Below are 25,186 nucleotides of genomic sequence, written 5' to 3'. Positions count from 1 at the left end.
GTTTGGGCATTCAGGCTATTATGATGTTGGAAAATGCACCCACAATGCTCCATGTACCACAAGATTTTTTTTAATCCAACAAAACAAAACAGTTTCATTAAGTGACAATTTTTTGTTATGCAAGCGTGACATTGCAGTAAAAAGCCTTTAAAAGACACATTGACAAGAATAATTAACACCAGTTATAATAAGCCATTAAAATTAAAGTGCTGGACGCACAAGATAAGAGCTAACAGTCAATCCAAATTAATAAGATTTTGATCCTGTCCATCTGTTTTCATGCTTCTAGCAGTGTGTTTTTTTATAAGGTTTTAAGCAGTTGGATACAAATGTCTGGAGGTAAGCTGGTTTTCTGCATATGAACATGCCCACGAGTAAAATACCTATATGCCTGCAAGGGACTACAGGAAATCCTTACCTCTATTTTGCTTATGAGCTAGCTTGCACATAGGTGCAAGGGAGCAAAGAGTGTGCTCATAGATTGAGAAGGCCCTGGTATGAGAATATTTAGCATATAATTTAGGCTCAAAATATAGAACAGAAAGCCTGGCAGCACTGCAGAGAAATCAGGTCACTAGGACTACTTCTCACCGCACACAGGTGCCTGCCTGAACAAAATTAAGAACCTGTTTCAATTCATTACTGTGACAACACATATGACCTGAAATGGAAGTTAAAAAATTCAATGCTTAGACAGACATGGTCTTCTGGATCAAAATAAAGTATCTTTACAAGATACTACCCCTACACCAGAGGCCGTCACCTCACAAAAAAGACACCACTTCCTTTCATGTGAGTTCATTCTGTTTCAAACCCAGGGCAGCTTCAAACTCTTTCAGCACTGACCAACACAGGTGTGGATTTACTTGACAAATCAGTGATGCTTTCTTGCATGAAATGCTTAACATAGTTAAGCAAGATCTTGAGTCATGGCACACAGTATTGGGAAAGTACTGACTGGTAGTCTGACAGCCCTCAAAACCAAAATTTGTACATTCCACAATTAGTGGGTCCATATAAAGCAAATTCAATGAAACAGAAATAAATGCAGCAACATCTCATTAGGCCTACTTGTCTGCATGTTCTGTGACTCCTGTGAATGCAATTATCATACCAACAGCTGCCTTTGCTAAATAGCCTACAGATCTCTTCAATATTGTAAAAGATGAGAGACTTAATTTCTGGTGCCCAGACATACACCCAAATACAGTCATAATTCTGTATTTAATGAAGAACAGTGAGAACGCACAATTTTTGCAAACAGGTTCCTAATCAAATTGCTTGAGTTCCTAACACAAAAACATGCCCCGAGGCTGAAAGCATCAGATATCTATGTCATAACAACAGCCTTCAAGCATGTCTTTTCTAACAGATTTTCCTGAGCTGACGATTATTGCACTCTGGAGACCACTAGCAAGGTGGGCAACAGGGGATCCTTCCACACCAAGAAAAAACAAAATACTTACACTTAGCTTTAGCTAAACAAGCTTGTGCAAATTTGCTTTATTTCCCAAAGGGAATAAGAATTTACTCTAGTTTTTAATACAACTCTCTTTTATTAATGATTCTGAGAGATTGTTTGGGAGCAGCAGTATCCCAAAACCACATCCACAGATGAGAGGCAGATAAAGGTCAAGTAAAGCATCCCTCAGAAATGGCAAAATGGTTCATTTCTCATCAAATTCAGCACACAGCTGGAATAGAACTTTGCCAGTTCATTCCCATCTGCTTCTTGAGCAAAATACTTAGCTATTAAAACCTGAGTATGAATTTATAATCTACTATTAATGTTTATGTTACAAATTCTTATTCTGAAACAACCCAAGGCTGTAAATCACAGCTATCCAAGGTCCAAATCTCTGCTAACTGAAATATGATTTGTGTAGTATTTTAGATCTTTACATCAGAATAACAGAATGCATCCAAAAGTGATCTGTTCTCTTCCTCTAGTCTTGCTAGTGAGATCCCCAAGGAAGAGATATGAACAAAGATCTTCATTATCTGAGGAAAATTACACTCCCTGAAAGGAACAAGTAAGGTGGAAGCATTGAGCTCTGTCAGAAAATTCCACTTTAGCTGGGAAAGTATACCCTCTGTTTCTATATCATGACTCACCATAATGTGCATGTGCATTTAGGGCTAAGGAGTCAATCTTTTACCCATTATAGCCTATTTCCCATACACGCAGACAGCTCCTAAAGGGATAGAACAGAGTGGAGCCAGGATGGAAAGGAAAAAGTTTCCTCTCTGATAGGGATTTATGATTCTGTAGCTCCAGTATACTGTGATTTTACATGTTCTTTGAACTAGGGATAATGCCACATGATGACTGAACTCCTATTTCCAGTCCAAATCCAACCTGTCCAGATAAACGGCGAGGGACCTAAAACGTTAATTTCCCCAAAACACACAAGAATGAAGAAACCACTTCTGCTCTTTACCCAGTGAGCTTTCCTTGTAACAAACTACAATTAGATAAGAAAAATACCACAGCACAGAGAGAAAAAAGAAAAGAACACAAGAAAAGAGCATAAGAAAAAAATGTATCCTTTTACCTTAGCTTCAACCAGATTTTTACTGTACAGGTTCTTCTCTGCTCTCACAGTTTCACAGTGGTTTTGTTGCTGTTTTAATTTCATTGCAGACTCTTCTACCTTCTTCTCATAGTCACAGATCTGCACTTCCCGTATTTCAATATCTTTCATGTACTGGAGAACCTGGAGTGGAAAGAAGGAGGTGAACATGATTAAACCATCATCAAAAGATTATAAGGACTGGGAAGAGTTCGTAATTTTCCTCTAAGGTGAAAAGTTCAAATCCCTGTGATAAGAAGTTTTACCTACAGCTAAAAAATCACTTCTGTCCAGGTACAAGTTTAACCTTTCTGGATTGCTTAAGTGAGAGACCATTTTCTTCTCAACTAATACCTAGGTTTTGTTGAAGACTAAAACTTCAAGATGTGCACATATTTAATTTGAAAATAAGCTACTGAAAATATTAGCACTGAGTGGACTCAATAAGTCAACATAAATAGCTTTCATCAAGAATAGTCTTAGGTTATTTATAGAGCAAAGCTAGACTGTATGTTGTTTTGGATGTCAGCTGTATGATAAGATGAATTAAAACACATATGATTTTTCAAGAATCCCTGCATGTACTTTTAAATTCTAACAATCCAATCTTTTTTAATGAACACATGATGACAAACCGTTGATGATAACAATTGTTGATAAATAATTACAATAATAAGAAATTCAGTTAATGTAACTTACACTTGATGTAAATAAGCAGGTAATCACCATTACTTGCTTTTATGATTTTTACGCTTTTATAATTATTTGAAAATTACCTAAAGGGAATGGAGTACTGTAGACTGTGGAAGGATCATCACATGCAGTATCAACAAATGAAAATACAAAATTTTATAGACCTTTATTAAACAGTTACCACCATAACAATATATAAGAATTATAAATAGTTGCTAATCATTATGGGCTTCCTTGTTGTTTTTTTAAATGTAAGACCTAACATTACAAAGGAAAAAGATTAAAAGAAATTAAAAGAAAAGTAAGAAGTGCACACATCAGAAACATAATTTTTCAGATTGACTGTCTGAGGAAGAAAACTATGCCGCCCTTAAAGCTGGGAAAAAGATTAAGTATTAAAGAAAAAGCTGAGGAATCTCATGACAAAATCCAGGAGAGAAGCCCATTTACAACTGCATTTTATACGCAGTTCTCCTGACTTTTGTTTTTGAAGGCAGCAGTTTGAGTTAAGATTTATGTTCATATGTCAAAGCAGAAGAATTTTTTTTTTTAATTTACATCAAATAGTCAATAACTGCAAAGTTTGCAGTCCACAAAAGCTGTCCCTTGTTTAGCAGTAAAGCCTTGTGAGGTCTAATGACAAGGCAGGAATTTAATTAATTGATCATCCTATCAGGTACCTCCAACATACTTTGAAGACAGGGGATAGCTAAATATAGAAAATTTTATTACAGCAGCAAGAATACAATTCCAGCAGTTTTGTAGCTGACTGCAGAGGATCCTTAGAACTGCTTACAGTGCAATAGAAAAACACAGTCCTAGTTTATAACCTATTCTTGTCTTTTCCTTTTCTGTTAAAACAACCTGCCAATAGTAGCAGCAAGGAGAAGTCGTCAATAAAGTGTGTTTTCAACCTGCACCATGGTGACCACAGGCTGGAGGAAGATTTGAAAGTAGGCCACTGCATTTGTAAGTCTTATTTTGTTTTGATACAAGTGCAATAAGCTTGACAAAGTTTTCTGAGTTGTGCTTATAGACTGGATGCTGACTCTGCTTTTCAGGAATGATTAAATCCAAATAATTCTCTCTTATATCACAGAAAAGATATATGTAATATTTCCCAAGAGAGCTCTGCGGGAGGCAGAGCATCCTCCATTCTGATTCAGTTGATAGCACACTCTGTCTCTCAGATTTGGCAATGAAGGGCCAAAGCTAAGCAGAAAATCTTAGATATTCAGAGTTTTCTTCTGTATGCTGCCAGTTTTTTTATTTATACACTTAACTATTATCTATTGTTGGTTACCTGTTTAGATCAGTGAGCCTACTGAAGATCTCAGTGATGGTACTTCCCCTATTTGCTTACCTTTATGTAACCACTCTGAGAAGTGCTTCCAAGATCTTAACGATATGCCTGTTGAGAAGTAGGTCACCACTAAAATCTTTTGCTTTTGTGGATATCACCTTGCTGACTCTGTTCATCAGTTATTCAGGGGTCAATGATGATTTCGAAAAAGGAATTCTGCAGCTTTATAGATTATCTCCTGCTGCAAATAACCAGTTTTCAGAACCAGTATGGCTCTGTCTGCCTTGCAGGAGTTCCAAGAAATCTTTGGGCTTAGATGGGTTTGGCTCTTTACCAGCTCCTACACAATTCATAAGGTATGCAACAAGCTCCTTCAGAGCCAGCTTGATGGTAAAAGGTGACAGAAGAGCATTGTCTGGCCATATGAGTTCATCAGTAGCTCATTCCCCACCAATTGTGAAATAGCTCCTGTAGTTTTGCCACAGTTTCCCAAATTATCCATCTGCATAAGTCGAACTAAATATTGCCTAGTGAATATAATAATTCTGATCCTATGTCCTACTTCTGCCCTATGTTCTGCTTTGTCTTATCCTTCCAAACAATAAGTAATCTCATGCAGGGAACCTCTGCAGGGACAAAACCACTGGAACAGGCTGCCCAGAGAGGTTGTGGAGCATATACCATTCAAAAATTATTTAAAAGCCCCAGTATGCACTGACAAGAAGAAATCTTTGTAAATTGTGTAAAGAATGCTGATCTAAGTTTTCTTCCATTGGCACGTTAGGAAATTATTGTATCATCTATACACTTTTGAGAGTAAGACTGGAAAGAACCACTTGCACAAAAAGCTGTTCCTACCTTCTGTTTCAGCTCAGAGGCTTCATTGACGAAACCATCTCTCTCCTTCTCCAATTGGTAAATAATCTTCCTTTGTTTCTGAGCTTCATTCTTATAATTTTGAATTTCTTCTTCCAAGTTCCTCTTTGACTGTTCATGAAGCTTCACCAAATTTATCTGCTTCTGAGTAGCATTGGTGGCCTTGAGCAAGTTCTACAGGGAACAGAAAATAATTACTTTTGAGCTGAAAAAGCAACACTGCCATCACTATAACAAAAACATGTCATTGTCTAAACAGATTATTAACTTTCCAATGTTTTTACCCCTTATTGAATTTTTTCATTTGAAATACTTGAACCACAAATCTGATTTTAAAAAAACTCCAACAGTGCTGCTAAATAGTGCTTTTTTTATTTGAAGTTAAAACACTAGTGTCTGCTTTAAAAAAAAAATTAAAATCAATAGGCTTGTTTACTTGTCAATGACTGGAAAAGCTTTAACAGCTTTAAGGCATTCAGATTGTAATGCATTAGATTTTAAAGTAAAATAAATAATAAAGCCAAATATCTTTCCTTCTCATGTTCTAAATACCAAGCCCAAAATTAAAATCAACCAAGATTTGTTTAAAATTATGTGTAAGGATTAAACAGAAAAAACCAAATAAGCCTTTTGGTCCCACTTTTAAATTTTTTTTGTCTATAAAACAGGCATTTGTTACTTGCCAAATCTGAGCCTAAACTAGAGTCAAGATACAGAACAGTGAATCCTTACCATGTAAAGCACCTCAGAAATCATCTTTTAGCATTGAATTTGCTAGATTACACTTCAGGAATCCCCATAAACATGAGATGCTACCCTGCAGCACTAGATCCTTGGGCTGAAGGAAAACAATCAGTATGAGAAATGGACCTAAAAGCAAGGATTAGTATTAACACAGCCTGCCAAGCTGCTACAGAGTGCATCAACATCTCAGTTCGTTATTTTACTAGCAAAGACTTAGTTTGCCTAGAATAATACTAAACTTTATATGTTACACAGTGTAAAAGCACAGATGTAATGAACTCTTTGGGTATCAAATAACGGATTTGCAATAACAGCGAACACATGTAGCATCTTTTAACTCCCTGATGGTTTATATGTTAAAATTTTGAAATCTTTTCTGTGTTTATGGGTACTAATGCTATCTCAATGCATAGAAAAGAGCAGTGTAAACATCTCTTTAAGGAAATACGAATGCTCTGTTTAACATAATTTCTCCTACAACACTTCTTTGTTGCTGTGAGTGTTTAAAGTACAGACATTTCTTCCTCAAGCTGTGAGACTTATCAGTATTACCAGTGCAACCTCACCTTGTTTAGCATATCCCTTTCCCTCATAAGATCATCTGTAGCTTTTCTGTCATTCTCCATCTGCTTTTTGGCAGTCTCCAACTCTAGAGAAATAGAAGGAAAGATATTAAATCCTGGGTTCAAACTGAACAGCTGTTACAAATGCAGAAACAACTTAGTTGACTTTTAAAAAAGCCTTAACATGACATGAGCAGTTCTATTAGCTGTAACCAGGTTTTGTAACCTCAGGTATCAGCTAATGACATTAATAGTTATTTGGGTACTTAGAAGAACTTACAAGAACACAGTAATTAATGGTATAAAGACTTATTATATTTGGGTGTTCAAACCAAGATACCACACATAGGTTGCATTTTCACAAATCATGTAGCAAATCAGAGAAAATAAAATCAGAGCCTTTTAAGAAGCTTCACTGTGAATATTAGAAAGTTGAGGCACTTTCAAAAACAGGGACAATCAGAATTATTCTAATTCCTCTATGTGAAATCCAGTTCTCCTTTGAAGCACTGAAATTCTGCTGGTTTCAGTGGAGTTAAGAATACTCGCTTTGGGTCAAGATTAACACTGGACATATACTCTTAAAAATATATTGAAAATCAGAGATGTGTTTTCACTATATTTTAAAATTCATCAACACCTGCTACACTGACACTGCAACACTGGAAATGCAACTTACTGGAGTGCTAAGATGTATCAAATATTGGGAAAAGGCACGTTATCAATAAGCATGATCAGGCATTCCAGCACAGATTTGAATTTCCTGAATTCCTCTGTTCTTTCTTATACAGGGCATAACCTTAAGCAGTACTAGCAAAATGCTTGTGGGGAAGTTCTTCCACTCTCACAGAGATGCATGAAAAATAAACACAACTTTTCATAAATACAATTATATGGAATGATTCGTATCTCATACATGTGGTCTGCTCAGGACACATGCTAGAAACAAGCAAGGTCAGGAAGAGGCATTTATGCCAGTATTTCTCAACATGAAATAGATGAAGTTCATAGCAAAGGGATTTTCTTCAGTCCCCAAAAGTGAAGTTTCATCAACTCAACTATTTTGTCAACTTCATAATATTAATTTAGGGCGGGGGGGGAGCACAATATAAACCTGTTGTGGTTTTTTTTCTGAAAACCTCTTTGAAAAGGTGTCATTTTTTACTTCAAACCCTGCTTTATTTTGCAATTTATATGCATTTCAAAGTTGAAAACAATAAGAAATTGGTTTTAAATGCTAAAAAATACCCAAAAAGTTGTTTTTTCAAGTTAAACACAACATTTTATTAGACCCAAGGCATTTTCTTCCAATTTTCCATTTGGCAAAAACGTTGAAAGTTCCTTCTTAAAGTTTTCTAGATCTGCTAGCAAGTCAAAGTCAATACTTGGACAGTTTTAGTATCTGTGCTGACCATACAGAACACAACTGAGTTTATCAGCTCCCTTGCACATATTTATTTCTAGGCTGTAACTATTCAGCAGAATCAAAACAGGAAAAAAAAGTGTGTCCTGACCATGTCTGACTTTAGTAAGCTCTGAGATTGCTTCTCTCTCACAGGTCAGTGCGGAGCAATGAAGGTGTATTGGGGACAACTCTCTATATGACACAGCACAAATTGGAACACCACAAAGTTCAGTTATGTCTGTCACATTTTCACCTCACATATGCTATATTATGCAAATTATTTAATTCGACAAGGTTTTTAAAATGCTGCTGTAGATTCCAACTGTCATTTATACCATTTCATATTAGACACTAAATGAGAATGATCCTAACAGATCAGAAGATAGATTAATCCATTAGTTAGGCACCTACCTCTCTCCAGTCCAGATATTTGACTTTTTAGGGTGTTTCTCTCATGCCCTGCATCAATTTTTTGTTCCTCTGCAACATGCAGCTTATTCTGGAGAACATCTCTCAATTTGCTCAGCTTTGAAATTTCAAGGCGCATCTGAGTCACTTCATCATCTTTGGCCTGGGAAACAGCAACAAGGAAAAGGGAGAAAAAGTCTGCACAGAAAGAAAATGCCTTTGTCCTTGGTATATATTTAGTCCATGGAATTCAGGAAGCAAAGGTGTAAGTGCTGTGGGTCACCTGAGAGAAGATAATTAGCTAACTGAACAATATTAAAACTAATTTAAACAAAGCCAGCCAGGGAAAGGAAAATTATAATCAAATCATATGCTTTAGGGCTGGAGATGATCAATAAAGAATTGCCAGCTGCAAACCTCACACAACACTACCCAATTAGTCCTGCTGATTAAACATGGGCAGCTCCAATTTCCTTTGAAATATTAGGGACAGTGACTGTGATGAGAAAGATAGCTGCAGTATAGTATGATTGCATGTCCCTAATAGCAGGTATCTGCTATCCCCATCTCTTTTATAACCTATGGCTTTGAAGAAAAAGCAAAATGTAGAGTTTGTCTCATTTGCTCTACAACCAGAGGAGAAAATAATCAATCAAAACACTGCCTAAGAACTAAGCATCTGGTTACCAGGAAATGCAACCAATAACCACAAGAGAAACTTCTCTCTCTCCTTTTAAGAAGCAAATATAACTAGCTCATATAATTCAGTGCCACTGTTAGGTTTTACAGCCACCACAGACTACACCGTAGCACTTAGAGCCTCAGATACTGATTCTATACGATGGTGAGTAGTGTTATCTGAATACCCTCTGGGAGGATGTGAATCTCCCCAGTTCTTACTGACAATAATCTTAAAGAGATTTATGAATACTTCCATAGTTTGGGTTGCCCAACACCATGGTGGAGCGCTCAGCACATTGCAGGAAGAAACTGCAGGCACAGTACTACAAAAGGGGCGACTCAGATTATGACTGGAGCTCTTTGCAGCTTTAGTATTTTTTTGTTGTTTTTGTTTTGTTCTGTTTTGTTCCCAGAAGGCCATGTGCATCTCTACAAATTCCATCAACTTTTCCTGAAGTTCATAGAATCTAAATCCTGCTTTTGACACCCTCAAGCCCCAAATGTAAGTCACGTTTGAACACATTGTTTGCAAAGTTTTAAACAATGATAGTATTGCTAGAAGTAATGATAGAATGAGATAACCTGGAAGAGACAGTAATTTTTTCTCAAACAGGTAAGGAAAAAGTCTTCCAGTCTGCCTCACAAAAAAAAACAGAAAACAAGGTCCTACCATACAGCCCATTAAGGTTCCAAACCAGATTCCTGTGTTACATTTGTTACGAACCGAGCTTTTAATCTGTCAGTGGTTACTTTTCCTCACTCTAACAGTTCTCATTTAAAAAACAAAACAAACAAAAAAACCCAAACATCCCACCTCTCTGTTGGCAAACAACATTTTTAGTTTGGTGAATTTGTTATACTTGACTAAACCTTGCTAAGATAATTATTTTCAACTGAATTTTATAATGTTTAGTGTTTTAACCCCAGGGATGACACAAAATACAAGATATGGTAGACAGAGTAATAACATCTAACACTTATACATTACCCTTTATCACAAATGCTCTCAAAGTACCCTAGAACACATATATGGGAATCATTTAGTCCTTCCTCAACTGAAATTCACCTGCTTCTGAATGGTACAAAACAACTGTTAAAACAATGTAAAGTTTGGCAAGAAAACCATTTAGATCAGAAAGTAAACACCATCTTGGTTACTCATATTTAACATCCCTAGCTAGTGGGAAGAAAATGTCAGTGTGGGAAGCAAGTCCCTTCAGTAGCAGCTATCCAGAACACTGTCAGTATAAATTATTACCATTGTTCAACAGGTTTTGGCAATATTCAGATTATGTTAATCATCATAAGAAAGAAAGTCATTGCTCTTATCTGAAGGTCTAACGATAAAAAAAAAAGATCTTATGCTTGTCAAAAGTACCATAAATCCTTTATGAAGAGAGTATGCTGAGCATTTTGGGGTGCATGTGTTTTATGAAACAGCTCCTCCAGCAGGACAGGTGCTACACTGTCAGGTAACACGGCTGGAGACTGCACTATGGTACTTCCACAGAAAAAGTGGCATCCAGTGACAGTCTGATCTATTCCTAAAATCTCCTCAGATTTCCTCCAAAACTAACCACAGGGAACTACTTGTACAAGAACTGAGGTCATCCCTGTGCCAAGTGATAAGAGTGCCATCAGAGTGAAACAGCTGATAGGATGCATGCACCTGCTGGTACTTACTTTCAGTTCTGCTGTCTTCTGCTGGATGTCCCGCATCACCTCTTCAAACATCATGTTCTGCTGCTCGTTCTCTTGCATAAGCTTATTACATCTCGTCTGAAATTGCTCAAGTTCCTTACCAGTTCTCTCATTCAAGATCTGTCAGATTAAAGTACAATCCTATTAATTCTTTCTAATCTCATTACAATATCTACATATACATGAAGACAGAACCTTCCCTCTTCCCAGGAGATAAAAGCTGCTACAGAGAGTTGTCTGCTTAAAAACCACTTCACTGCTGATGAAATTACTGATGTGAAATATGATACATGTTCATATTGACTAGGGGAAATGATAATTTCTAATGAGTAACAAAGCCTGTGTCATTATTTTTTTTCTGGGAGCTTAACAGGAGTTTAACTCTTGCAGGTGGCAGATAAATATTTTACTCCTTGTAAGTTATTTGGCAAGTGTCACGTAACACAACTTACTACATATAATTACTGAAAATTAGTATTAGATTCAAATTACTTGAATCAGCAGAGGACAGGGGAGCTCTGTTTCTTAGCAAGCAAATCCTACATTAATATACTGATAACATTTCTCTGGGTACATGGTTCGCTGAGACCAGGACACAGTCACTTTCCTCTCCAGTTTGTCTTCAGTCAAAAGCCCAAAACAAGCAGTTTCATGGTTTCTATGGAGAACATTTACTTCAATAGTGAAGTTTCCAGTCTTTTTTTCTGCTTGATGAGACTTCTCCTAACAGATATTACTCCCTAAGTGAGGAAAAAACAACCATGACATTTTTCACTTCAGGCATTAATGTGTGATAAACTGAAGTTTATCTGAAAAAACAGAAGTAAATATCTGCTATGCCTAACAAACATTAAAGGAAGAGAAGCAGGATCTCCCTCTTCTCAATGGATGCAGAAGCCAAGACAATGAAAAACAAAAAATACTGCTTCTTGTGTGCAACTGTCAGGATAACACTGTGTTCCAGGTAATTCTTCTTTGAGATTTGGACATGGGTTGGATGAAGCCTAAAATCTAATTGAAAATCTTCCCACTTTCAGCTTAAAACCACTCCCCCTTGTCCGATCACTACAAGCTGTTGTAAAAAGTTCCCCCCCCCAGCTTTCCTTGGGGAGGGATTTTCCTTTTCCCCTTCAGGTACTGGAACAGAACTAATGGTCTTCTCTGTATCTCTTTATGTGAAGCATTTTACTAAGACTCTGTGTTGACAAAACAATATCACAGAACTCTACCTTCAGAAATTCGTAAAATTATAAGATAGATGCAACTCTCAAAGATGTTTCCCTTGACTGTTTTACAGTGGTGAGATTTCCCCTGCCATTTACTGAAATTACTTCCCTGAAAGTTTCTCAAAGTCAGGGGACTGAAAATGAACTGAAAACCTGAAAATTCAAACACTTGCACAACCTTGTTAGGACATTTCCAGGTAAAGTTTTTGGAAACAGAATTGGGAAAATCAATTAAAAAATTTTACTAAGACAGTTCTCTGCCCTTTCACAGAAACTCTTCTACAAGCTTGAGGGGTAAATAAAAATTATTGTAACAGAGAGGAAAAAAGGGGTCGGAGCTAAACTTACTTCATCAATGCCACTCTACTCAGCCAGTAGCAAAACTAGCAATATACATCAGAAGTCCAACCTGGCACTCTCCTGTTACTATCATTAGATCATCCATGCCCTCCACAGGCTTTGTCTCATTTGCTGTGATTATTTCAAAATTATCTCTAACAATACCATTGCAATCCACTCCTGTTCTCTGTGAGGAAATCCCTCTGAAATGGCTCAGCGAGCATTACATGTTTATTTATTACTAAGCTATATATATATATACAAAAATAAATCTTTATTTCTGTTTATTTATTTAAAATAGTCTCCCTCCCTTTCCCTTCAGGAAAATCTATTTTCTTTTATTTTGCCATCTGGCCCTAATCTTGGACCTGGTGAATATGGTGTGTCATGTACCCTACCTTCTCCTCTTTCAGATTCTGTTCCATTTTCAGTTGTTCCTCTTTGCTTGTCTGTATACACTGCTGTAAATCATTGATCTCAGCTTGCTTTTCATCCATTTCACTTAGAAGATTTTTCAGCTCCTTCTCCATTTTGTCCCTCTTTCGAGCCTCTCGTGAGGCATCATTCTGATGCATCTGGATTTCTTGCTGAAGCTATAATCATAGAGAAGACAAACATTTAAGATCTGCTGCATTTTATTCAGGGAAATAAGGCCTCTCACCTCTCCTTCTACTATGCTTGATTTTGTAAACAACAGCTTCTATACTATTGTACTCACTACTACATGGAATATGCCAGATCTTCTCAGGAGTAAATATGTTCTCCAGTGGCTGAAAAAAAATTATCCTGTATGAGGGAATCTACTTATGATAAGTATTTGTTAAGCACCAGTCAGTTCACCCCCACAAAATGGGTCTGACACACTTCAAACATCAAAACATTCCTCTGGATATGCAATGGCATGAATGTATTTCAGTTGTAAGTTACTTGTAAAGTGGTACTTTCTGAATACAGTGCTAAAACTAATTTGGGCTTGATGTTGTATTGCAAGAATTTTTATTATTTTTATATCTCACCAGCAGAAAAACACTAATAGTTTAAAAAAAAAAAAAAAGTTAAGGATTTCAGACTGGTGTCCATTTTCACAACTTCTCTCAATATTTCTGTTCAAAAAGTTCCTCTGCTGGAAGCTTGAAAGAGGAGTTTTCTCTCCTATTTAATAGACTGCCTTGTGACTTGTGCTTTCTCCCTCCCCAAAAATATGACGGAGCAGAGCAGAATCGGCAGAGAGGAGACACAGGGGGTGTATCCACATGGAAATACTCAGTTCAGCCAGGGACCTGAAAGATGTTCTTCACTTAAAATTCCTCTCTCTGAGCCCACAGATGCAAAGTTGCCAGAACTGACAGGGTCTTCAAAAAGACATTGTCATTTAAGTAGTCTGAAGTGGAGAATAATTTCATTCTGGGAGAATGGGAGGTGGTTACAAATGCTGTAACAATCCCTTAAATTGAAGGGCTGATGAATTGAGTGTCAGAAGATTAAGGCTGGCAAGTTTCAGTAAGTTTTGACAGGAGTTTCAATCCTCTCTTTTCTCCCATGCCCACAATGCTGTCAGAAAAGCAAAGATTTATATTTTCTTTTACTTCATTCCCAACCACCTGCTTTAAAAGCAGAAGACAGTTCTGTGCATAAAACCTAGAGATCATTACTTTCCTAATTTTGATCAATAATTTTGATTAATATTTTATTCCTCATTGTTTATATTATTAATAATAATATCATCGATATTATTTTATATTTTAATGTGTCAGAGTTCTGCATCCCATCTTCCATCCTTTTCTACTTTCTCTCCATTCAGTGATCCTGTCTTCTGTATCTCTAGCTGCAATACACATTTAAAAGAAGCTACACTTATTTATCAGCAAAGAACTGCCTACTCAGATCGTAAGATAAACAGAGAACCTAACTTAAAGCAGAGACAAAAACATACAGCTGAGTTGGAATATTACCTTTCTGCAGACACTGGTGAGGTGAAAAATTATTTAAGCTGAAAAACAGTAGCCAGGGATCAGTGTGAAGAAGGAAGTAGGAGGTCTCTAAGTATTAAAAAGAGAGGTTCTGGAAAAGCTTCCCATGAGAAGTAGAATAGAAAATAGCTTAATTAGCTCTTCAGTCAAAATTTGATATGTTCTTTAGAAATAATGGTATGGTATCCTACAACAACCTCTGCCAACAGCAAGGAACCTATCCAGGTCTATTTTCTAAGGTTCTTTGAAGTCGTAAGGATTTACAGCGCAGAAAAAAACCCACATCTCCAGTATGAAAGATAACTGTGATTCCAGCAAAATAACATTGGCCTCATTTAAAGTATTAGGAAGCTATGGAAGATGCTGGTATATCCCAATACACTTCGGAAAGGACATAGCCTCGAAGTAGATAAAAATATAAAAATGGTTCAGAACAGACTCCGTTCTGAGCACTCCTGAAAACACTTGAGATTCGAAAGAACAGGTAGTAGCATAGTAGTCAATGGAGAGCAATTGCAAGCATGAACAATGGTTCAGGACAAAACCTAAAATCACCACTGGTGAACTGTACAGACCTGCATAATGGATTGATCTGCCTCATTTTTTGCCCTCTCTGCATCCTGCTGCTGCTCTGTGGCTTGAGTTAGACTTTTACGTAACTTCACAACCTCTGACAACAGTTGGTCTCGCTCTTTTGTTACTTCTTCAAGTTTAAGTAAATCCTGGATACTGGAAGCAAGGAAATAATAGTCAAGCAGTGTCACAGGCCACTTCCGTACTTTCACCTATGCCACAGCAAGATCTTTTGTGAGAAACAGGAGTTTAAAAGTAATTTAATCAATTTTAAATTCAGGCTCTGCTGGTCAATTGAATTACATGCTCTAGCTTCTGTGTTCATAGTTACTGTCCGCATAGGCAGCTTTAAAAGCTAACCTAGTCCAATAAATCATGCTTTCTTGGTATATCACATCCTAATGGGTCCAGTTGATTTATGGGCTGGCCCATTACTTAGAGGGAAAATATCTGAGCACGCTAAAGGCCCTGCTCACAGACACAAGTCTTGTTTGTGCACCCTGGATACACACTGCATGGTGAGATGAGCATGCCCCATACATGTCCTGAATGTATATTATAAATAAATGCCCTACACAGTGTGAAAATTTCAAGCCAGAACCAACTGGGCCAACCATGAACAACATTGCTAGAAAGTGCACAGGTCATATGGTCAACCTACTTGAGTTTACACTTTCAGCATAAGAACAGTCTGAAGAGCTGATCCTATAACCTATAACCACTAGCTTCTGGAGGGGTCTTGAGCATCTCCTGAGTACACTGGAGCAACTAAAGGTTCCACCTGAGCCTAGGTTCCTCTATTCATAATTGTACAGTAAAAAAAAAATTAAAAAAACAAAACACATAATCTTGAAAATATATAAATATAAAATACAAACAAGAATACAGACAGTGATAATGCCTTATAACAAAGCCGGGAACAAAAGAGAAATCAAGGCTCCTGCTTCTTTGACTTATCTACTTGACCCTGCTGCCATCACTTTTAAAAATATTGACAGAATCCTATTCTCAAAGAGTATGTTGAAATGCTAATCAGATTTAAAAAATACAGATACTAAGAAAGTACATAATATTGATTTTTATTTGCTCTCAGCTTAATCCTATGCTGAATGAACTCACTCAAAGACTGATTCTGTGCCTGCTCACTGAATAAACACATAGACCAATAATTGAGTGTAAATGAGAAAAGTAAAAGGCAGAAAAGACCTCTCTTTCTGATTTCCAGTGTCTTTGCGGTATCAAAATGCCTAAACAAGGTGTAGAATCATAGAAAATCAGAAGAGGCTTTCCCTTTCCTTGGGAAAACTTACCTGAACTCCTGTCCCAGGGATTGTCCAGATCCTTGCTTCACTAAACTACTTAGGCGTACTACTTCCTCTTGCAGTGAATTAATCTTCTCCTTTGCTTTCTGTTCCTTTTCATAGACTATATCAACCATTCTCCAGGCCTTTTCCATCTCCTAGCAACAAAATGGAAGACAATTACATAAATTAAATTGGGATGAAAATTAACAACAAATAAAAATTAATTCCTTCACATTGGTTAATTAAGAAAATAGATTTTTCATGCCTTCTCAATGCTTAGATTCACAGCAGTTCTCTTCTGTTGGATAAGGGCACAGCCATTCAAGCTATGTCAATTAACACCACAAAAGCTCTAATACATTTTCTTTAACATAAAGACCTGAACATTACCAAATCTCACTCTATAAGGTTTTGGCCATGTGAGTCCCATTAATATCTAAAAATGTACTGAAAATGTGGTGGCCACAAAGGTATTATCTACCTAAATATCTCACTTATGTCTGTAAAAATCTTATTTGCTGTTATGACAAGGAAAATCTTATTTGATTTGGATGAGAAAAAGATGTTACTCTGGGATTTTCTTTCTCTATGTTCATTTTCATCTGTGAGGACCTAATGTATTTTGATATATATATATAGCTATATATTTAGACAAGCCACAATTCTCATGCCAAATTTCAGCACATAGGACTATCTGAATTATAGACTTGTGTTTTTCTCACAAACTCAGGGGTTAGTATTCACAAACAGGATAGGAGAGGAGGATTATCTTGATCTTTTTTAACTTCTTCTGCACCTCTCTCCCTTGAATCAGATCCTTAAGCATTACACAGAAAGCTTTTTCCTATCAGTTTCAAACCAAGCTTCAGCTCTGGAATCCTTTGCTAAAAAAATGTGTAAATACAGAAAGCAACTGGACTGGAAGAAAAGTTCCCAAAGACTCAGTAAATAACTAAGACACAATTGTTGATACTAGAAGTTCCTTTGCTGCAAATCACAGCATGATGTCCTCTCTCTCCTGCTCTTTCCTCAGGTGGTTCCTGGTGAAATTCTGAAGTTGATGAACATGTAGAGTTTCAGACTCCAAGTGTGTCTGTGCAGCTCTGCATGAGCTCTATGGTCTCCCCAAGCAGAGCCCAGAAGGAAGCATTATTACATCAGGCTATAATATCCCTTTCAACTCCTACTTGCATCATATGAAAGTGAGGCAGGAGTGAGGCAGGGAAAACAAATTTTAAAACATCTCCACAATAAAGTACATAAAATAATGAAATATATATCAAATTGTTTACAGGTGTTCTTCATTGAAATTAACCACTCTGGTTCTCAAATACCTATTTAACTTTAAACTCAAAATTATGACACCTATATTATGGTGTATTGTTAATTTGTTTATTGAACTATTTTAAATCAAATAAATGTAGCACTTAGCTGTGTTTACTGCCTAAATTAAAAATCCAAGCTATTGAACTAGCAGAAGTGACAGGTTACCATAATTTGTAGGAAATATAATACTAAATAGAACATCTGTAGCCTCTTCAAACTGAAGAGGGAATACATTTTCATTTTATTTATTCAACTGGTTCAGCATATCCAAATGTGAGAAACCATCTGGAACTTAAAGATCAGAAATGTTTGCTCTTCTTTCTTTTTTTCCCCAACCTATTAATAAAGAGCTAAACAGTGGGCTTTGCTTGTTCAGAAATTCTAAGGAAGAATATACATAGCAATAGTATTTTCATTATTTAATAAGTCACTTAGTTCAAAATTTCATTTGAAAAATGTGCTTTTCACTTATGTATCAAGCATATCTAAACAGTTTTAAATATCAAAGTCTATTTTTACCTTTTACACACGTTAAGCTGTAATTTCCATTCAAATGCACCAACGATCACACATGAAGTATTACCTATGGGGCCCCCAACAGAGAAAGAACATGGAGTTGTTGGAGCAAGTCCAGAGGGCCATGAAGATGATTAAAGGGCTGGAGCACCTCTGCTATGATGACAGGCTAAGAGACTTGAGGCTGTTCAACCTGGAGAAGAGAATGCTCCAGGGAGACCTTATAGCAGTCTTCCAGTATCTGAAATAGCTACAGGAAAGCTGGGGAGGGACTTTTTCAGGGCTTGTAGCTTTCAAACTGAAAGACAGTAATTTACATTAGATATTAGGAAGAAATTCTTTACTGTGAAGGTGGTGAGACATCACAACAGGCTGCCCAAATAAGTTGTGGAAGCCCCCTCCCTGGAAGTGTTCAAGGCCAGGTTAGATGGTGCTTTGAGCAACCTGGTCTAGTGTGAGGTGTCCCTGCCCATGGCAAGAGGGTTGGAACTAAATGACCTTAAAGGTCCCTTCCAACCCAAACCATTCTATGATTCCATAATCTAGTAAATAATACATTTTTTTCATTATTATCTTATATAAAATTGCTCAATTATGAAATACAAATAAATGCATACTAGGCTAAAATAATAGCATAAAGGCACAGTGTATACTATTGACTAGCAGAAAAGCATAAAATATAGCTGTTAATAAACATGTTTCAGATTTGCCAACCAGTAAGAGGCAATTAACCTTTCTCTTGAAAAACGCAAATGAAAGATTAAAGCTGATTACTTAAATCAAAGCTTCCTGATGGCTGATTAGACTGTGATTAAAATTGGTAAATCAAATAATTATGATTGGAGTTTTGGGGGATAGAACTAGTGAATAAAATCAATATGCCCTCTGAGATGTCTTACTGGCTTCATTCTGGTGAGTATATACAGAAGTGATCCCCTGAAGTCAATAAGGCCATTCAGATAAGCAGTGATTTCAGGACACCTTAAGCTGTGCTTTTTGAACTTTAACTTGCTTTTGATGTGTAAAAACAATTGGTTTTAATTTCTTAGTGATAAAATCAATTTTTATCAGTAGTTAGCGGGACAAATGACGGCCCCATTAATAAGCAAAATGTAAATAAGAATTTGCTACAGACTTCAACATCAGAAAACTGGGCTATTTGTTTCTTGGTTGTGTCTTTTACTTTGAATAGCAGATCAACAGATTGCTTCCTTCAGCTTCATAAGTAGAAAAGAAAATCTTTGAAGGTGGAAGCCTTCATTTGAAAAATATTCATATTATTACTCAGTGGAGAGGGGACCTGGAAGAATACAGCATCAGTGGGTAATTGCAGTACACGGCCAGAGAGGTAACATGCATTGCAGTAAACTGTATAATTAATTACGGAAGTACACTGGATGTTGGCAGTTAAAATAGTTTTAACAAAAACTTGGACAAGTACTGGAACTCCAGAAATTGTGAAGCAGAATTCATAAAGAATTACTGCCTTACTTCATTTTCATTAAATACCCCAGAATATCATGTCAGTTTCATTGCTCAGAAAGTGAGAATTACTCAAATGGTTTCTTAGTTTATTGGATTGATACCCTTGGAAATTGAAAACTTAAGTCATTCCAAGCAGGGCAGTACAAGCTCCTAAAAATTCCCCATCTAGCATTCTTCCAGTGCAGTCTTATGGATCAGTACCACTATCAATGAAAAAGAGAATTGTATTCCCTTGGTGTTCCGCTTGGCCTTTTGCTCCTTTGATATGGCTGTAAACAGTAAACTATTAAATCCAGTTTATTAAAACTACAAAACAGAGCACTGAGCCATCAGACAGTTAACAGCTATTGATTATTATTGATTTGGTTCCTACCAGCCACTAAGCTGTGTACTTAACCCCTGCCCCTTAGCAAATGCTACTGATTACAACCAGGTTTCACATGGAGAAAAATTTTGCTTCTGCTATTTTTATTTGTATATGAAACAACAATCTAGAAGAGTAAGGCTGTACACCTGTTACCCAGATGACCCATCAAGTCACCAAGATTTAGGGCCTTAATTTGAAGCAACTATACAATTTTTACAGGAATAGCCCCACCAGGATTCTCCTATAATTTGTAAATAATTAAACAGTGGAACAGACTGTTTAATTTGGCGCTGAATATCATGATCTTGGCTATTTTAGCACTTGAACTTTCCTCAACTCCTGCCTCATTTTTTGCTTGCTAGTAAAGTTGTAGTGAAATACTACAGCTGTAATGGAACTTCCCTTCAGAAAAGAGAATAACAATAAGTATGAAGGGTATACCAAACTGTGGGGAACGGTCCATCTTCTTCCCCCCCACATAAGACTAAACAAAAAATGCCTTTCAAGCCAGCAAAGCCAGGGTGACGCCTTTTCTCTGATTCGATCAAGGATGGAATGAGCAGGCCTCTTGCCCTACCAGATAACTGCACGGCAAGAAAGCAGCACAAGGGTTATAATAACTGGCAGAAAAACAGACAACAGGTTAAAAAATGCCTCTAACAGAATATGTACCTGGCCAATGGTGATTGACTAATTCAGACAGTGGTACTTTCTGGAACAATGATCTCTGATCTGTAAGAAGAGAGTAAGATCTGCAGGGCTCTGCTCGCGCTCTCTGCCTGCTTGGGACAAGACCTCGCTGCAGCACCTGAACCTGTCTCAACGCCACTGCTGCTGCCCGGGGAAACGGAGAGGGGGGTGCGCCGCTTGTGCCCGCTCCGCGGGGATCGTGCCCGCTCCCGGGGACCCTGCCTGCCCAGCCTGGACCGAACCGAACCGGACCAGAGAAGCCTGCCCAGCCTGCATCTGCCACAAAGCCACGGGACCAGAGCCCTGCTAGCCACAGCAGGAAGGGGTCGTCCCGGTTACTGGGACGCCGGCCCCCCTGCAGATCTCCAGCCGAGCCTACCAGCACATTTCGAGAACTGCGCCAAGGAAGGAGGGTAAATATACACACACACACACTTTAACTTTCTTACTGGGCTCAACTCCTACCCTTTCATTCCATTGATTTATACCTCTCCTTCAGAGTGTGCCTTTTATAAACCATAGTGCCTTTGAATCCTTTTTCCAATATATGTACCTAGCCAACCTCTCCTGAACCTTAATCTCTTAGTTTGTATTGACCCTTAATAAACTGATTAATTTGCAAACTAAACATTGGTCTCAGTAACAATTTGTGAGCGTGGTGGGAGGGTACTTTAGTCTACCCTCTAAGAAACGGTCCCACAGCGGCCGTTCCTCGGTAAGAGGCGAACACCACATATGAACGCTCGGGCTCATTCATAAACCTCTCCACACTGGGGGGGAAAGTCGCGGAAACATCCTGACAGCCGGTAGCCCCCCAGTACCGGCCCGCGACACAAACAAAACCCCAAAACATGACATGAACACTTTAAACAATATCCAAATAACTCCTGAACATTTAAGGGAAAGACTAATTCTCATAACCAAACTAAGAAAAGCATCAGTGCTCTTTACGTGGCCCACAGCACACCACTAGAACTGAAATGTCACATTGTGCATTGCATGTTTCTAATCTGACCATATCATCAAGCAGATATTTCACTACAAATGCACCTGGCTGGTTCTTTTGTAGCCAGAATTGTTAATTCCTCTATTGTTAAGTCATACTTTGCCTGAACTTCAAATTAGCTCCTGAAACTGGAAAGGCTCTTATTTTTCCTACTTTTCCACTCCTCACTTTTATGACATTAGCAAGACAATGTCTCCTCAGCTTGGGAACATCTAGGATTGCCTCTGCCGCTGTTCACGCTCAAGACTATTGCCATGTAATAGCAGAACGGAAATGCTCGGGATCATCGCGGTTCCTGACACCCACCTACCAGGTTTTGATTAGCAGCGGTAAAAATCAACAAGATTTTCTAATACAGTTTTCCTCCTTCTCAAGGATGCTTTGAGTAGTACCATGGGCTTGCAAGCTACAGCCACAGGATGACAGCACTGCTATTTATATTTACTCTGGGTGTATTCTCTTCCTAATTCCAAGGACAAGAAACTTAATTTCCAAGAACTTCTATTTCTGTTGTGCTCATAGATCACACTGGATTATTACATTGAATTTATTCTGCTGGAACAAAACACTTTCTTGCAAGGCAGGGAGGTTTCTCAACTAAATGCTAAATTAGAGCCTGTCTAGGTTCTACAGCCTAAGCTTTTAAGCCATCAGAAGAAAAAAAGTTCAAAATACAGTCTTCTGATCATTTGGCAGCTTTAGGTTTTTGGTAGTCAAACCTCACTGTGCAGCTAAAAAACATCAACTGTTTTTAGCAAGTCAAGCACTTTGATTTGACAGAGTTCAAATCAATAATAACAAAGAACACATCAGAGCAAATTGGTAAAGCTACACTGAAGTGCTATATAGGATGCCTTTTCTAAAACACTGTGAAACATGTATTTATATCAGTTGATGACACTTTTCTGGTCTACAATCAGTATTTCATCAAGTATGTGGATTGTTTATGTTCTGGCAATAGTTGACATGCAAGCAGCACTGCAAAAATATTAGTAAATTCAGTTGCAAAAACTGTATATAAAGTTGGAAACATGCTATTCTACAGAGGGGAAAATAAAACAAAACCAACAAACAAAAAAACAAAACAAAACAAAAATCTATTACTGATGGAGTAGGTTTAGTGCAAATATACATAGAATTTGACTGGGACTAGTAGACATAACAGACTAAAGAAACAAAGCAATAAGTAGCAAAGCAGAGGTCGAAGAGCCAGAAATGCCGGCTCTATAGTTAGTCCTTCAGCTGGTTCTCTACATAAAATAACGTGTTCTTGTAGATGCTTTTCTTATTACCATGTTTTTCCTTAACAATTTCAGATCGTATTTAATTCTATTCAAAACTTTACCGTCTTCATTGATGCTATAGTTTCCTTATCAGCTTCAGAGAGCTTTGTAAGCACAGCTACTTTAGATGAATGCAATGCAAGCTCAGCATTCAGCTCCCTGCATTTCTCCATGAGACGTTTTTCATTTTCATGAGATTTCTTCATAACAGCATGGAGCTTCTCATATTCTATTCGGAATTTTTCCAGAGTTTCATCTTCCTTAAGTAGATTGATGACTTCTTGGAAGTCTTCTTCTAGTGCTTCAAATGCACTTTCTTCCAGATGCGGTTTGTCAGACTTTTCCTAAATGAAATTAGATCAATAAGAAACAGGAGGAATTCAATATCTCACTTATGAGCCCAGAATATAAAAAAAAAAGCAATATCCTGAGTATGTAACATTTACTAAGAAATCATGAGAAAATTTTCTGAAATAACAGTTCTCTTGCTAGCATATGATACGCACATAGAAGGCTGTTTTTCAGATTTCCCCCAATTTTACTGAAATAACTTGTGCTTTAACAGTCAAGGTTCCCGTAACTGAGTACCACAACTACTTTAAAGATATCATTGTGATAGTGTTTAAATTATACATCAACTATTCAGAAAGCCCAGTATTTTTTAGCCTCAATTCTTCCCAGTTCTCTAAAGTCTGATTAGTTTATGCTTTCTATGCAGATAGTGCCATCAAATTGCTTGCAGGTAAGCATGTGTGAAAGCTCCATATGCCTATGCAAGCCAATCCTTCCCCTGCAGAAAATGCTACTGATAAATCTTTCACAAAGGATATTTTTGATCTAGCTTAGTTCTGACGCCAGATTTTGCTAGATCTGTCACTGGACACCAAATTGCACTAGTATTTTTTAAAGCAGCTTAAAATAAGCCTCCATTATAGCTTTCAACAGAACACAATCATCCCAAATGGAGGCAGTATGGCCACTTCTCAGGAGTTAGCCTGATCGGCTAAGAAGCAAGATGAAGCTGCCCACGGGATGTTTCACACTGTCACAGACACATTGGTGCCATTACTCAAGCTTGCTCAAAACTGACTGGGAAGTCTCTAAGCTGTAATCTTGTGTCTAGGTACATCCTTATAAACCCCATCTCAGAGGTGGACTAACTTGGATAGGAAAATGGCTTTCCTGTTATTGCTGGCCATGGATGTATGGCAATCCCTTGTCACAGAGCACAGACAAGGAGATGTACAGCTCCCACAGCCTTAAAAATCTGCCCTCGTATTTCCCCCTCAAACCAATGGATTACTTTTTCAAAAATGGACCCTACTCACCACTTGAAGCCAAACAGTTTAAAGGCAAGAATTTTCAAAATTCTAAAAAAAAAAATATTTCTGAAAACAAAACTACACATTTCATTTGGTTTTCTTTGGGGTTTTTTGTTGTGTTTTTGTGGGGGTTTTTTTTGACAGGGGAGTACACAAGTTCATGCTACCTGGAAAACCTGAAATTAAACAGGTAGAAACGGACCCTCCCCCAACTCGAAAGAAACATCAGGCCGCAGGACACACCGAGGCAGAGGCACCAACTCCAAATCCCCCATCCTTGCCAAGCCTCTGACTCGAGAGGCTTTTTCCATCAGTGGGAAAGCAGCAAAGGCAACCTGAACACTGACACCAGCGCTGTGGAGGGGCAGTCTGTGGGGCACGGACCAAGTGTGGCACCTCAACCCCTCCAAGCCTGCTCTGGCACTCGCAGCAACAAATGTGGGTCTCTTCTTATTTCCTCCTCTCTCATGTCAAACCTTCAGGTTTTATCTCCTTCACACGAGTGATCATAAGCAGCGTTAAAATAAGAGCAATAACGGCATCTGGGAAGAGGTGGGGAGGGCGGGTATCACACCCCCGATCTTCAAAGCAGCAGGTGTTCCTAAAATGTCAGCGTTACTACTGCCTGCGTGCTCCTACTTCCCTGCGTTACTCCTGCTTTCAACGCCAGGATCTAACGGAGCTCTGCCCACAAAAGCAAATCGACACACGAACGTGGCCTATAGATCTCCGTGACATTGCCAAAAATGCCTTTGGGCTTCTCCTGAGGCGCAGCGCTCGCCGGGCCCAAGCAGCAGGGCGAGGAGGGGGCTCACCTCAGCCATGCTGCCGG

The 25,186-nt window shown here is 37.9% G+C and overlaps 1 protein-coding gene across 1 annotated transcript in view; it reads right to left on the bottom strand.

Annotated features, from left to right (window-relative positions):
* Window positions 1-23,370, bottom strand: part of CFAP58 (cilia and flagella associated protein 58) — a 64,484-nt gene extending 41,114 nt beyond the window's left edge. Inside the window, exons 1-9 of the mRNA XM_010007902.1 lie at window positions 23,095-23,370; window positions 16,366-16,514; window positions 15,058-15,211; window positions 12,911-13,105; window positions 10,930-11,067; window positions 8,569-8,728; window positions 6,756-6,838; window positions 5,428-5,619; window positions 2,556-2,717 (exon numbers count right to left, since the gene is read on the bottom strand). Coding sequence (XP_010006204.1) covers window positions 2,556-2,717; window positions 5,428-5,619; window positions 6,756-6,838; window positions 8,569-8,728; window positions 10,930-11,067; window positions 12,911-13,105; window positions 15,058-15,211; window positions 16,366-16,514; window positions 23,095-23,238 — 1,377 coding nt within the window. The 5' untranslated portion in view covers window positions 23,239-23,370. The remainder of the gene's footprint in view (window positions 1-2,555; window positions 2,718-5,427; window positions 5,620-6,755; window positions 6,839-8,568; window positions 8,729-10,929; window positions 11,068-12,910; window positions 13,106-15,057; window positions 15,212-16,365; window positions 16,515-23,094) is intronic.
* Between the last annotated feature and the right edge of the window lie 1,816 nt (window positions 23,371-25,186).

Source organism: Chaetura pelagica, unplaced genomic scaffold, assembly GCF_000747805.2.
Source record: "Chaetura pelagica isolate M959 unplaced genomic scaffold, ChaPel_1.0 scaffold531, whole genome shotgun sequence".
Classification (NCBI taxonomy): Eukaryota; Metazoa; Chordata; class Aves; order Apodiformes; family Apodidae; genus Chaetura; species Chaetura pelagica.
This window is presented reverse-complemented; position numbering and strand designations above follow the sequence as displayed.